Raw genomic sequence first — 13,352 nt, forward strand, 5'->3', positions numbered from 1 at the left:
ATGGGGAGAGATCGATAAGCCGTTTCGCTAGTCAGGAACGCGCTAAGACGCGCAGTCCTGTGATGTCACCAATTAGGGTGACTACTGCAAAAGTATTCTGAGTCAAGGTAGGAAAAGGATGGTTTATGTCTTCGACTACTAGGTATCTACAGAAGGTCTATCACCCCTTTTTACACATGTCTGTCTAAAACAACCCAGCGCACCGCACAGGCTACGCTCACAACAAACAAACAACGGGACTAAGCAAACCATCTCATCAAGTCTATGACGTCTCTTCTAGCTCGTACTCCCGCGCATCCTGGAATAAGTCGATGATGCAACTAGCAGACCACGACTGTGTGGGGGAAGAATCGCCGCAGAAAGCACCATCTTTCTGAGTCAGTTCCGTCAGACCAGCCCACGGACTCTCCTGGATCGCCTTCATACAACCGGCTAAACGACGTGTGACCTGTTGATAGCTCTCGATGCGCTCCTCGGGAGACTTTCGGCGCTTGAGATCGAATTTGAGAAGCGCGCGCAAGAAGAACCCGGTTGGCCATAGCCATTCAGGGCCTTGGTGATAGTTCCTGCCCTTTGAGGTGTGGAAGTCGGTCGAGTCCTCGCTGTTGATGTAGTATCCGCGATAATTGAGGTCAGAGGGGTCCAATGTCTTCATACCCTGCGGTCCGAGGAGAGCTCTGTCAGCCACTTGGAGGGCATATAGGGCATGCTCAGGATCGAATAGATCTGGCGCGACCGTCATCGCAACAGGGAAGTTAGGCCGAAGCTGGTAGTCTTCGTATTCCTTTCCGGACCGGTACAAGTCCTTGTAGATACCACGGCGATTGATGATGTCTGGATTGACGTCGTAGCTGCCATCTTGCTCTGGTGTGCGCGGCACGTAGAACGTTCGCTCAAAGTTGGCCTTGATCTTGTCCGCCCATGCCTTGTAAGTGATGGTCTTCTCGCCATCGGGCAGTGTCACTCCTTCGTACTTGAACTTTCCTTGCTCATACAGCTCTGCGCACCAGCGTACTGTGCTGTACAGCATGCCGATGATTTCGACGGGGGCGCCATCTCTAGGTGTTCCGGGAACGCCCTTGCTGCCGGCCTTTTCGCTTTCACCCATCTTGTCCATCCATGTGCCGCAGTTCCATTGATTGCCACCAAATATTAGACCAGTATCCCAGTCTGTCCAGATCTCAATATTGAAGCCTTCCGACTTCATCTGGCTGTCAATGTTGGGCCCAGCGTCGTACTCGCGGAACTTTATTCCGGATGCATGTCGCTGCAGCGCTTCTTGAATGACATCTTCGATAGTTGACGACACAGAATAGGCCTGCTCGTCGTCATGAGGAAACCATGTGTCATCGTACGGTAGAAAGCGTCGCCTGACATTGTCCTGGAGAAGATCCAAGCCATTCGGCACAATTTTGGTGTAATCCTGGATGTTTTGAAGGCACCACCAGATCGAGTCTCGAGAGTTGTAGCGAGGGTTCTTGCCACCGCCTAGGAGGTTCGGTACCATACCATGCTTGAGGACACTAGCAAAGGCAAAGATGTGCTCCTTGGCGTCCGCATACCTGCCGGTTCCCATGTAAAGACCGCGCGCAGAGATGGTGATGTCACGACCCCAGCATCGCGCCCAGTCGTAAGCAAAATGGGGCAAACCAGCAGCCATGCTTGGTACGCTCTTATCTGGCCAGAGAGAAGCGCTGTTCATGTAGCCGGTGACTTGCACGCTGACAAGTGCGAGACTCTTCAAGAATTGATTGCCGTTCCGAACATTGTCGCCCATGAGTTCAATAGCCCTATCAACTGCGGCATTGTAGGCAGTCTGAATGACAAGTGCAAAGTAGCGCGGAAGCAGGAAGCTGGGCACCTTGCGAATAGCATCGCATTTTTCCTTCAGCCACGTCGCAGGGCCCTTGATCCGGTGATACTTCTCCTTCTCGGAAATGCGTTCAAGCCGACCAACGCAGTAGTCAAGCGCCCATTGTCCTTCTCGAAGGTGATTGCAGAGCGGATGGCCAAGGTTGTTGTCATTTACTATGTCTCGCAATACACTCCACCAACCTTGTAAGCCGGCGTATACCAGGCTGCCATGACCAGGGATGTTGTAGGCACCGTCCCTGTCGTCTGACGCATCCTTCTCCTCGGCTTCACATCTGTATAGAATGAAGTTCAGATCGGTCAGGTTGACATCGCGGAATGCCGCGTGGGCGCCACTGGTGACAAACTTGTCAAGACCATCGGCATGCTCAGCACTCGGTACCCATGTTTCGAAGAGAGCGATACTGCCTGGAGGGAATTTGTCGGGGATGCTAATCGTGGTGTTATCGCCATCGGACTCGACGATCACGCCTTGGAGGTTGTTCGTCTGACTCGGCAGGCCCCGCAACGTTGTCTTGTCGCCAATAATGCGGGCTCTTGTCTCCTTACTGTTGTCGACCTCAAGGTTCCAGCTGCCGATGAGTTTCGCTTTCGTACCTGGCAGCTTGGTCTGGCCGAAACCTCCGTTGCCATTACCATAGCCGGGGAAGGCGGTATGGGCAATCAAGAAGTAGCCTTTCCTGGTATGAGGGTTGACACGATGGACTGTGATATACTCCTCGTCATGATGAATATATGTTTCATCGTACTCCTCTTTACCCATTTTGACGTGGATTTCATTGATGATCTTGCGGATGCCACCAATGCCGCCCTCGCCAGCCTGTGCCTTGATTGGGCCTCCGGTTGAGTTGACCGAGGAATAGAGTCTCTTCTCGTGAACAAGCTCGATCAGTTCGGGATAGACTTCGTCGAAGCCGAAGACGCTACCCGTTGCGCAAGAGCACATGGCGACGAGAGCAGCGCTAGGAAGCGTGTCGCGGGCGTCTCGCTTCTGAGCTGGTGTTTCATTGTCGTGCGTGCAGTCCATGAACAGCGCGTGAACAGGGCTGCGCTTGATCTTCTTGATGAGCGCATTTGGCTTGACCGGGGAAGACCCGTCGTTGGGGGCACCAAGAGCGTGCTCGGCGTTGAGTACTTCGTCCGTCTCGAAGGTGCCAATGGGAACCCCGCCATGACGGTGAATCAATCTGCTCAGCTCTTGAGTGCTCCATGCTTGCATACCCTCTCGAATGAGGGCGCTAATGCCAAGACGCATGACGAACTTGAAGTCCATCTCCTCGGAGCCAGAGAACAGTTCAGCGCAGACAAAGACGTTGGGATTGACGCTTCGCGCCTGGTCCAGCATATATTCGGCGAGATGAATCGGCGTGGAGTGGCAATTGTCGATTCGGAAACCTTGGAAGTACTTCGCCATCAGGCGCGTATACTTGGCCATGTGCTCCCAGAGATATGGGTTGTCCTGCGGGCCGTCGCCGTAGCGGAGCTTGACACAATCTCCCCAGACGATGACTTCTCTCCTTAGGTATGCTCGCGACTTGGGCCCAGCATTGTCCCTCATAGCATCGGCAGCCCAGACCCAGCCGTTGTTCACCAGTGCCAGGGCTTCTGGGTTGTGCTTCTTGGTTGTCTCGTTGAGCGGTAGGCGAGTGAAGTAGGGCTCGATCAGTGGATTCGCATCGTTGACCTCGCCCAGCTTTGGGCCGTGTTCGTCTATCCGGACATACTTGATCCGGTTGAAGAGCTGCTCCATGATTTCCGCCGAATCCCCATCATACTCACGATAGAATGGGAGGTTGCACTCCTGTAGAATACGGGTAAGGGCGCCGTGGGCTGCTCGCTCGTCTGGCGTAATGCTAGTACGGCTGTCGTAGCGACCAAATAGGGCGCAGAGAAGGCCAGCACCAACGGCGGGATCAATAGTGCGGCGGTAGCGCTCGCCCATCCGATCACCGCCGCTCAGAGCGTGGTCGATCAGCCAGTCGGCTTTCTGCTTCAGCGACCAGTCCTTGACAGCGTCGAGCCCACGAAGACCTGCTTCACTAAAGCTTTCTTCGGGGAACTTGGCTTGGCCGGCCATCCACGCTTGCACAACGGCCTTGGTGTCTCTTTCCACGTCGATGACATAGTATTCCCAAAGCTTGCAGGTTCCGAGAACGTGCGTCTTGACGCCTTCCATGACTTTCAGAAGATCATCCACACTGTTGAACGTTGTCGGCAGTCCGCGCACCTGAAGTTCTTTGCCGAACTTGATCAGGGCCGTGTCCAGATCGAGCGCAGGCCGCAACCATGGCGCCGTGTCGACATTGTAGCCGGCCTCTGGATGCGCCTCGAGCCACTTGCTGTTGTTCGCCGTGTGATTCCAGACGACGTCCGTCATGGCCAGCAGGTTGAACTCTGACTGCATCTTCTCGACCAAATTGCGTACGTCTGTCTCCCCATTTGTGAAGACGGCCTCGTCAAAGGCTAGTTGGTCGTATATACTGTATGGCGAGTTGGAGGCACCGCGCATCATAAGCGGGGTGAAATGCACCATGTTGTAGCCGCGCTGGCTGATGCCCCGAAGGTGGCTGTCCCAGTCGGTAGGGTAGTCACCCATGAACTTGGAGAGGCAGGAGAAGACGATGACGGCTTCGACCGGCAGCTGTTGGCCGTGCAGTGTGAGGCGCGGGCAAACATCAATGTAGTATGTGGGCGTCCGCGTGGGCTCGGGCGAGGCGACGTCTGTGAAGGACCACTGTGGCAGTGGGGTGTAGGTTGTGTAAAAAGAATAAGCGTTGGCGTTGTAGATGGGGACATCAATCTCCGTAATGCCGTTGAAGTCTGGCTGGAGTCTGCGGTGATGGTCAGCCAACTGGGCTATGGGGAAGTAGAGTGGGCTGGCTATGGGGAATGGGGAAGCAAAGTGGGTTATGGGGAAGAAGAGTGGGCCAGGAAACTCACTTGTACTCGCGATACTGACTCCGCTCGAACTTGTCGCCCTTTGCGGGGATATTCACCCAGAGACTGCCTTGACGACATATCGAGCTCGTACCCTGGATCTGGAAGCGGACCACGTAGGCAGGGTCCGTTGGCGGCGGCAGGTAGATGTACGTTCCCGGGACGTCTGGTGCGCCAGCGTCCGTCAATGGTAGTAGGTAGACGGCCTGAGGGTCTTGCTGTGGTGCAGACATGGTCATGTTTGCCATTGAGCGACGCAGAGCTGAGCTGGTCTCGTGGGCGAAATTTTGTAACATTGTGTTTGAGGCTTGGTAGGGATTGATTTCAGCGGTGAAGAAACAACCAACGATAACGATGTTCAGGTAGAGGGTGTTGGGAGGAGAGATTGGAGGAGTTGAGGATGCTTTCCGAGACTCAGCTGAGGTTATATGTACAGCTCAGCGGCCGTCTGAGCAAGAGCGAGAGGGTCGATTGCCCTCAACAGTGAAGAGACGAGCAGGCGCTTGAGATGTGAGATCGGCCGTGGGGGGTCGCGCACCAGGCCAGAGCCGCAAGTGCGACCGACTCGCGTGCCGACGTCATTGCCCAAAGCTTAACACCGGTTCCTGGGCGGACCTCGAGTCCAGTTTCAACATAGTGCGGGTGGAATCGAGACATGCCATCCGAATCACACCAAGCTGGAGTGGTACTGAGGGCTGAAATTGTTCGACAACGAACCGCGGAAAAAAATCATTTCACTCCTGCCTCACATCGTACAAGTCCACCTCTATCCTACCCGCCCGCTCAAATGCTAGTTCTTCCAACCCTTGCAAAATCAACGCCTAAATGCAACATGATACACAAACGAGCAAATAGTAATGCATAGCCAAACTCCTCCGCTGATACTGAAAAGCACACAACCCAACCCGCTGCCACGAGACCAGAAGAATTCCATGAGCAGCTATCGCAACCCCGTAGCAGCTTACATGACGAACCGAAAATGCGAAGCTCCATTGCCGAATCCAACCCATCCTTTCTCATCCCACTCGTGCACTAGAACTTGATATTGAAAGGGGAGCCGGGTGGATCGCGCAGGTCCAGTCGAAATTGTGTCGTGTCTGAAGGCCCGCGGCCATGTTGGGCTTGCGTAGGCGTTGCGCCGTCGTCCATCTCAGTTGGAACCCCAGTGCTCACTGGCGGCGGGGCAAGTTTAGGTGTCCCGCGTATAGGAAGGCCGTCTCGACTCTCTGAAGACGAAATGGTTCGTTCGGTCGAGGTTTCGCGTTCGCCATGCCCACCGCGCGAACTTGTAGCATTAGCGGGCGCAACAGACGGTTCCGGTAATACAAGCGAAGGGTTCGGTGGCGTAGCCCGCCCGTTGCTGTCCAACGAGAGGGCTCGCGTAGATGTCTTGTTTTGGTCTGTTGAGTTGCTTCTGGTCGAGGTGGGCTTTTGAGACTGGCCAATATGTGACAACTGTTGGGAGCCCTTACTCTTGCCCGAGTGTTGGGGCGGTGGGCCATTCCGAGAGGGTGGCGGCTGCTGCCTCTCAATCTCCAGGGTATGCAGGAAATCGAGCTCCTCGGTGAGAAAGTCCTTTTCTGTCCAGCAGCCTTGCCAGCAGTTTCGCCAGTCCAGGATGAGGAATTGGAAGCAAAAGGCGTCGATCTTGATCGCTGGTTGAAAGCAGATGCACAAATTGTTGTAGTTCATCTTGTTGAATTCGGAGCAGGAGTGCAACAAGCTGATATGGCACGTAATCGCAAACAACAGGTAGTAGTTGAACGGAGGCAGCTTGGAAAGCTCATCCTTGAGCATTTGGGGCGTCGTCTTGGCCCCCTGACATTCATGTTGAATTGCGGCTTGGATCGCTTTGGGAAAGATTTCATCGGGCAGTTGCCGTAGCCAATTCTTGAACAGCGATCCGATTACGTTGGGGTCGTTTAGGTTGGGGTCGCTGATCAAATCAATGTCTCCGTCTACGAACCGTTAGCAAACCAGCATTAAAAAAAGCGATTTTTCATCTCCTTACCTGTATCGAACTTGCGCTCGTAATATCGAACTTGTTGGGCGGATCCCGGGACTCGATATAGGCCCTCCTCTTCACAGCCCCTCATGTTCAAGTAACTACAAGCACAAGGTTAGCCATAGTCAATAGTCCCAATGAGCTGACCTTACTCTATGCAGCGCCAGGGAAGTGCAGGCATCCAGAACTCGGTCTTGTCCCTCGACTGCTCCAGGCGAGTTGATATTCTGGTCAATCTTGTCTGCTCGACGAGAGGCTTGTGGATGATTTTGCACACATATGGCTCGTTCGATATCGATACCTGGGTTTCGTGGGAGCTGGAGCTGCGTCCCAGTTTGCCAAACACGCCTTTCCGGGCGGAGTCCATCTTCTCTCCCATTTTACGAGCGCCCGAACCGAGGCTGGACATGAGTGTAGCACCTCGACTTTCGTTGTAAGAATTGGATGTGAGGGACATCTGCTCTGCCCTATCCCTCCTTAACCCGTGGTCTTCGTCCCGATGTGACATGGTATGCTTCGACCCGTCTTGCCGGTCGGCGGAATGTGTCCTCAGCTTGCCAATGCCCATGTTCTGTCGCCAAGTTTGACCTTTTTCCATTGGTGCTGTCCTGAGCGGCATCCCGTCTTCACCGGTCGTCCACGATCCTACAATGTCGGGCGATAGCTGCGGCGGAGGAGCTTTGTTTAGTTTGGTTCGGGACCCATGACTTTCGTCTCCTTTGATGGATCTCGACCTCGCCAGCAAGCCTTGCTTTTTTGGTTTTACTGTGTTGGGCGTTGACGAATCCCCGAGTGCATGAGCTAATTCGTTGGACAAGCCTGATTCGGTTCGCTGATCTAGGCGTACGACCTCGGAGCGATTGTCTGCAAAGGTTAGCGAACCTTGGTTACCCCACGGGACACTACTGACTTACCATCAGAATTGGGAGTCCGCACAGGACGGCCAAGGTCTGGGGTGGACGAGCCACTCCGTCCGTTGGAGTATAGGCTAGGCGAATGTTGCTGGTCACGAACCTGGCGTGTGGTATTGTCGTGGCTATTCAGTCGTGATGACGATTTGTTTGCAGAGAAGTTGGAGAAGATGTGCTTCGAATCTTTGCGAGGTTTGGGCGAGGCCGGAGACTGTGGCATGTTGTGAAACGCGGCATTCTGGGCGAAATGGCCGTCTTCAGCCATGGCTGGAGATGTAGGGCTCTTCGGGCTCATGGGCTGGCTATTCATATTCTCTTTGCCTGCTTTCCCCCGCATGGTGAGGGACAGTGTTGACGACTTGGGCATTTTCCTCAGTGTCTTTCGCGGCAGGTCCCAGGGCTACTAATCGCTTAGCACAGCTCTATCGACAAACAAGTGCTTGTCCCGTGTTCCGCGCCAGGCGCCTGCAAGCTGTGGGCCGAAATACCTCTTTGGGTGCGTCTAGGACTGCGTCGATCTGGGGGTAGGTGGGTGTTTGTTCAAGTAGGTGACGCGGGGCAGGTGGACGGGGTGTCGGTAGCTTTAGTGGATACAGCACATGTGTTGCGGGTGCTGCGGGTACGCGGTCGAGGAGTCTGCTTTTGCCCATGGCCGTCAGCGGATTCAGGACATGGAGGGGCCTTTCTCCCAGATGAAGAGTATTAGAAGGCGTGCAAGGTAGTACGAACTGTGAGAGCCCTAGTCAAGTGGGTGTGTCCCCCTAGCCAGCACTGTCTGCAGGTGTGCACCGATGCGTCGAGGAGTCGAGTCGAGTCTACCGACGACAGGTAGTAGGGCGATGGCTGGCATGCAGGAGCCCGAGAGGACGGAGAGTATGCGCGTGCGACCTGGAACTGCCTTTACTTTTGTTCCCACTATCGCCCTAGCTCTAGCTGCAACTTCAAGTTTATTCGAGTATCGTGGTCGAGGACGGGAAGAAAGTCAAGCGAGGGCCTGGGCGACAGTCAGCAACGAGTTGCGGAACGTGAAAGGGGCCGGCGCTATAGGCGACTGTTGTACAACATTGAAGCGCGGCCACGACACTGGAACAAAGAGGGAGGGTTGTTCAAGGCTTTACTTACCCATGCGCAGGCCGCCGACACGGCGAGGTTGTCTGAAGCCGGAGAGAGGGACAAAGACCAGGCAGACACAGTGTGCGGTACAAAGGTGCTGGGCGCGGATGGGCAGCGGAGACCAATTCAATAGATCGTGGGACCGAGTGTGGAGCTATTTGTGGCTCATCAGCGGCGTGCGTTCCTGACTATACTATGGTAGTCTTAGTCGCCCGTTACAAGAGCGAGGGCCGTTGTAGGGTAGTAGTAGTGAATGCGGCCGACGGTTTGCGCACTACACGATTACGCGCTGCCGAAAGGACTGTGTTCTGTGCTGTAAATGCCAGGAGGCGGCAAAACGGTACAAGGAGCAGAAGTGGGGGGAGGAGGAGGGAGAAGAGGAGGGGGAAGGGGGATCTCTCTTCAACGCAAGACCATACTACTGTGCTGCTGCGACCGACCTGCAACGATACAAAGGGCGCAGGAGAGAGACGGCGGCGGCGGCAACGATGCTTGATTGTGGGAATCCGTGACGGTGCACGTCCCCAGGTACGAGCGCGCGCCGCTACTAAGAAACTGGACTGAACGGATGGTGCTCCGGAAAGCGCCCGCAGCGAATGCCGCGCAGCGGAGAACAGCAAAAGCGGTCAAGGAAGCTGGAGACTCCTGAAGCCTGAGCCAAAGCCATGGTGGGAGCAGCCAGTGCGTCCGATGCTGGTTGGGCTGCTGGTCGCCGCAGGATCGTCACTCATATGAGGGTGCCATGGGCCATGGGCAGGGTGTGCCAAGACCACCGCTTCAGAACCCCCCCGTCGTATCAGGGCTCCACCCCAGCCAGCCGACCCAACTCAGACATCAATGCGTCTCTCAATATCAGTACAGTAACAGTCATGGAACCCTGAGCAGCAGCAGCCTTCCTTCTCCGCCCCCGCCCCTCCCCCCCGTTCGAAAATGTCTCTAGTGTCTGGACCAGGGCGCGGCAGCATGCCCAAGGTGCCGGACGAGATGCAGCTCTTGGTCGACAAGCACGTCCGCTACATCCAGAGCCTCGACACAGTATGTAGCTGCTGCTGCTGCTGCTGCATGGCCGCGCAAGCGTCCAGCGATCCATTTCCGCGCTGACCCGCTCCAGCGCAAAGACGAGCTCGAGTACTGGCTCACTGAGCACCTGCGCCTCAACGGCTTGTACTGGGGGTTGACGGCGCTGCATCTGCTACGACATGCCGATGCTCTCCCGCGCAAAGAGTTACTCGACTTCGTCTTCTCGTGTCTGCACGAGAGCGGCGGCTTTGGTGCTGCCCCGGGCCACGATGCCCACATGTTGTACACCGTCAGTGGAGTGCAACTATTAGCCACGCTCGACGCTTTCGACGACCTTGAAGCCCGCGTCCAGGGCGGCCGCCAGAAGATCGGAAAGTGTGCGTCTGTCTGGCCAAGACCTCAACATATGGCCATGCTCACGGTTCACAGTTATCGCTGGCTTGCAGGACCCCCAAACAGGCACGTTTGCAGGTGATGAGTGGGGGGAGCAAGACACGCGCTTCCTATATGGAGCGCTAAACGCCCTGTCGCTCATGGGGCTTCTCCACCTGGTCGACGTTGACAAAGCCGTTCAACACGTCCACGCCTGCGCTAACTTTGACGGTGGATATGGCACCAGCCCTGGCGCTGAATCCCACTCAGGTCAGGTGTTCACGTGTCTCGGAGCACTGACCATCGCGGGAAGGCTCGATCTGGTGGACCAAGAGAAGCTGGGCGCCTGGCTTAGCGAACGTCAACTCAAGAATGGTGGCTTGAACGGGCGGCCAGAGAAGAAGGAAGACGTCTGCTACAGCTGGTGGGTCATGAGCAGCATGGCCATGCTGGACAGGCTGCATTGGATAGATGGCGACAAGTTGACGAGCTTCATCCTACAGTGCCAGGTATGTTTTTTGTTGGTTCGTAAGAAGTGCCGCCATTAGATTCTAATTGATGCAGGACCCGGAGCTGGGTGGACTTGCAGACCGACCAGGAGATATGGTCGATGTCTTCCATACTGTCTTCGGGATTGCTGGTCTGAGTCTTCTGAAATACCCAGGTCTAGACGAGGTAGATCCAGTCTAGTAGGTGAACGCCCTGCTATCATCATTCAAGGGGCTAATCAATGTTTAGTTGCATGCCACGGTCTGTGACGCGCAGGTGCTTGGGTAAGTGAGAGCTGGCATTCCGATAGGTTGATTGAGCAGATCATTCGCGAAGAAAGCTAAACTTTATCATCTTGAGTGCGCATCGTGAAATTTGCCGGGTTAGAGTTCCTCACTAGTGGTTACATCCTATGCTCTCTCTTTATCCCCTTCACAGAGACGCTCTTCTGGGCTGTACGCTCATTGAAATCTTCTGTGTCTCACCCTCTGGCTATCTAATACCTCACGCCTCCTCTTCATGAGGCGTGAGATACAAAGCCAGAGAAAAGTAACCGTGGTTGCCTCTTTCGTCCAGGCCGAGTGTTCCCCCACGTGCGCTGCCTGCGAGACTATCACGTACAAATTTCCTCCTTCTCTGCATTTCGTGCTTCCTTCCTCTCTTCTTTCATTGCGAGGTATCTGTATCCCTCTCCCACTTCCTTTCATCTGGAGGTCAAGCAATGGCCTAGGAGTTGCGGAAGTGACTGGTAGCTGTTCCTGTGCACCAGTTCTCATCTCTGCAGGCTTCCCGCCGTCACCTCTCCGCCTTCTTCGCATTCCGCCCGCTCCTTTCGCAAAGCCGTCCTGTTCACTCACGCTGCAAGCACAGTACATTCACATTGAGCTTGTTCTTTTCACTTCGGTTCTCACAGACGCTGTGCTGCAATGGCGGCCAACGCCATTCCGCTGCACTGCGACATCTGCCCCAAGAAGCCAAACTTCAGCGATGTTTCGCATCTGCTTACGCACATTGCCAGCAAAGGCCACTTATCCAACTACTACAAGGTCAAAGTTCGTTCGTCACACGAAACTACATCTCGCTTGCTGATTGACGCCTACGACTGTTGGTATGCCGAGTGGAATGTCGAGGAGCTCATGTCAGAACGCATGAGCCAGAAGGACAAACGCCGCACGCGGGCTAGACCAGCTGGTACGCCTTCACCTCCTCTACGGCACCGCACTACTGTATGGGCCCAGGGCCGTTACTGACATTCACCCTCTGTTAGCCCGGCCCACTCCAGCTCCTAAGATTGCAGCTCCAGTGCCACGCCCCGCTCGTCGCGCCACCGCCGGCAACCTCCTCGATCCACGTCTTTCTGAGCAGCAACCGACGATCAAGTTAGAACACTCGGTTACTCCTACACCAACACCCCAGCCTACTGGCCCAGTCCTGCGTCACCGCAATAGCTTCGCACCACATATGCAGTATTGGGCTACCGAGTCGTGTGCTAGCTCTCGCAGTTACACCAACCCAGACTACGAGACGTCGAGTGAGTACTCGGATCCAAGCGAGCGGCGACGCTATCGGTACACTGCGGCAGATTCCTGTGCCATTGAGGAGGACCCTGTTGATACAGACCCAATGGCAGTCAGCGAGTCAACCAAGCTGAAGGGCGTGTACTGGCCTGGCATGGACATCTTCGACTCGGCTACACCTGAGATGCGGCGCAAGAGAAACCAGAAAAAGGATAGCTCTGTAGTAGAGCAGCTCGAGCTCAATTCACAAGAAGTCGAGGCTACGGAGCTCATATTCACGCCACATGGCTCCTTCAAGCGGCTTCGCAGGATTTCATGTTCAGACTCTGATGATGACGACGGCATTGAGATCAAAGTCGAAAGTCCACAGCCAATTCGACGGCGCCCCGCGCTTGCCAACATGGACGTTAATGCTCCTCGTCGCCCCAGGCAACTTAACCGTCCTCCCATGCTTTCTTACTTGTCTCGCAACCAGTACGACGAAGATCGCGGCCGCCCCAGCTATGAATATACCCACAGCGACCGTGCCTCGAAGCGGAACCGAGCAGCATTCAACGTCTTCCAAGACGACGATGACGACGACGACATTCCATTCTCTCAGCCAGCCGGCTTAACCTATCTCACCTCGGGTTTTACTCGTCAACACTCGCCGTCCCCAGCACCCACATTCGCCCCTTACAAGCCGTACAACGACCCGTTCCTGTTTGAAAATAAGGAGAATGGTTTGCCTCCGTTCAATCAAACGGCATATGGCAACTTCCATAACCACCATGGCACTAGCTACCACTATCATACCAATTCATACGGTCTAGGCCATGAACAGTATGGCTCCCAGTACAATGGTCACTTGTACAATAGCAATTCCGCATATCAGCAGCAGAACCAGGATGACGATGATCAACGCACAATCACGGCTCCGCCATCACCGTCTACGAGCTAAGCGTGTCACACATTCACACTCAAGTCTTTACGCAGTCATGACTAACTAACTCATCCTGTTGAACTTCCCGAACGCGACGCTTACCAGCCAGCAGCAAGTATGCCGCAACAAATACCCAGCTGTTCGACTCTCGCTCCATCTCTTTTGGTTTTCCTCAGTCCATGCAAGCGAGAGCG

The 13,352-nt window shown here is 55.0% G+C and overlaps 5 protein-coding genes across 5 annotated transcripts; 3 read left to right on the top strand and 2 right to left on the bottom strand.

Moving 5' to 3' along the window:
* Positions 1–103: 103 nt before the first annotated feature.
* Positions 104–5,339, bottom strand: K460DRAFT_338450 (glycoside hydrolase family 133 protein). Its single transcript, XM_040931050.1, has 2 exons — positions 4,813–5,339; positions 104–4,703 (listed from the first exon to the last, which is right to left on the bottom strand). The coding sequence occupies exons 1-2, from the start codon at positions 5,103–5,105 to the stop codon at positions 263–265; spliced, it is 4,734 nt and encodes a 1,577-aa protein (XP_040788390.1). The 5' UTR covers positions 5,106–5,339; the 3' UTR covers positions 104–262.
* Positions 5,340–5,841: 502 nt separating this feature from the next.
* On the bottom strand, positions 5,842–8,092 carry K460DRAFT_281765 (uncharacterized protein; the record flags this gene model as incomplete). The annotated part of the gene is made up of 4 exons (XM_040928517.1): positions 5,842–6,767; positions 6,821–6,915; positions 6,967–7,678; positions 7,729–8,092. The coding sequence occupies 4 exons, from the start codon at positions 8,090–8,092 to the stop codon at positions 5,842–5,844; spliced, it is 2,097 nt and encodes a 698-aa protein (XP_040788391.1).
* Positions 8,093–8,264: 172 nt separating this feature from the next.
* On the top strand, positions 8,265–9,133 carry K460DRAFT_115859 (uncharacterized protein). The gene is made up of 2 exons (XM_040926591.1): positions 8,265–8,373; positions 8,455–9,133. Exon 2 carries the CDS (start codon positions 8,517–8,519, stop codon positions 9,024–9,026), a length of 510 nt encoding a protein of 169 aa, XP_040788392.1. The 5' UTR covers positions 8,265–8,373; positions 8,455–8,516; the 3' UTR covers positions 9,027–9,133.
* Positions 9,134–9,801: 668 nt separating this feature from the next.
* On the top strand, positions 9,802–11,011 carry K460DRAFT_282826 (geranylgerany transferase type II beta subunit; the record flags this gene model as incomplete). The annotated part of the gene is made up of 5 exons (XM_040928602.1): positions 9,802–9,873; positions 9,950–10,235; positions 10,288–10,739; positions 10,795–10,919; positions 10,969–11,011. 5 exons carry the CDS (start codon positions 9,802–9,804, stop codon positions 11,009–11,011), a joined length of 978 nt encoding a protein of 325 aa, XP_040788393.1.
* A 634-nt stretch (positions 11,012–11,645) lies between these two features.
* Positions 11,646–13,176, top strand: K460DRAFT_355588 (uncharacterized protein; the record flags this gene model as incomplete). The annotated part of the gene is made up of 2 exons (XM_040931889.1): positions 11,646–11,910; positions 11,987–13,176. The coding sequence occupies 2 exons, from the start codon at positions 11,646–11,648 to the stop codon at positions 13,174–13,176; spliced, it is 1,455 nt and encodes a 484-aa protein (XP_040788394.1).
* Between the last annotated feature and the right edge of the window lie 176 nt (positions 13,177–13,352).

The sequence above is a fragment of the Cucurbitaria berberidis genome (genome assembly GCF_010015615.1).
Source record: "Cucurbitaria berberidis CBS 394.84 unplaced genomic scaffold K460scaffold_3, whole genome shotgun sequence".
In the NCBI taxonomy this organism is placed as follows: domain Eukaryota; kingdom Fungi; phylum Ascomycota; class Dothideomycetes; order Pleosporales; family Cucurbitariaceae; genus Cucurbitaria; species Cucurbitaria berberidis.

Coding starts and splice junctions, on each gene's coding strand:
- K460DRAFT_115859 (XM_040926591.1), top strand. CDS start 8,517: ATGCGTCGAGGAGTCGAGTCGAGTCTACCGACGACAGGTAGTAGGGCG.
- K460DRAFT_338450 (XM_040931050.1), bottom strand. CDS start 5,105: ATGTTACAAAATTTCGCCCACGAGACCAGCTCAGCTCTGCGTCGCTCA. Junction 4,704..4,812: donor AGTCAGTATCGCGAGTACAA/GTGAGTTTCCTG, acceptor CCATCACCGCAG/ACTCCAGCCAGACTTCAACG.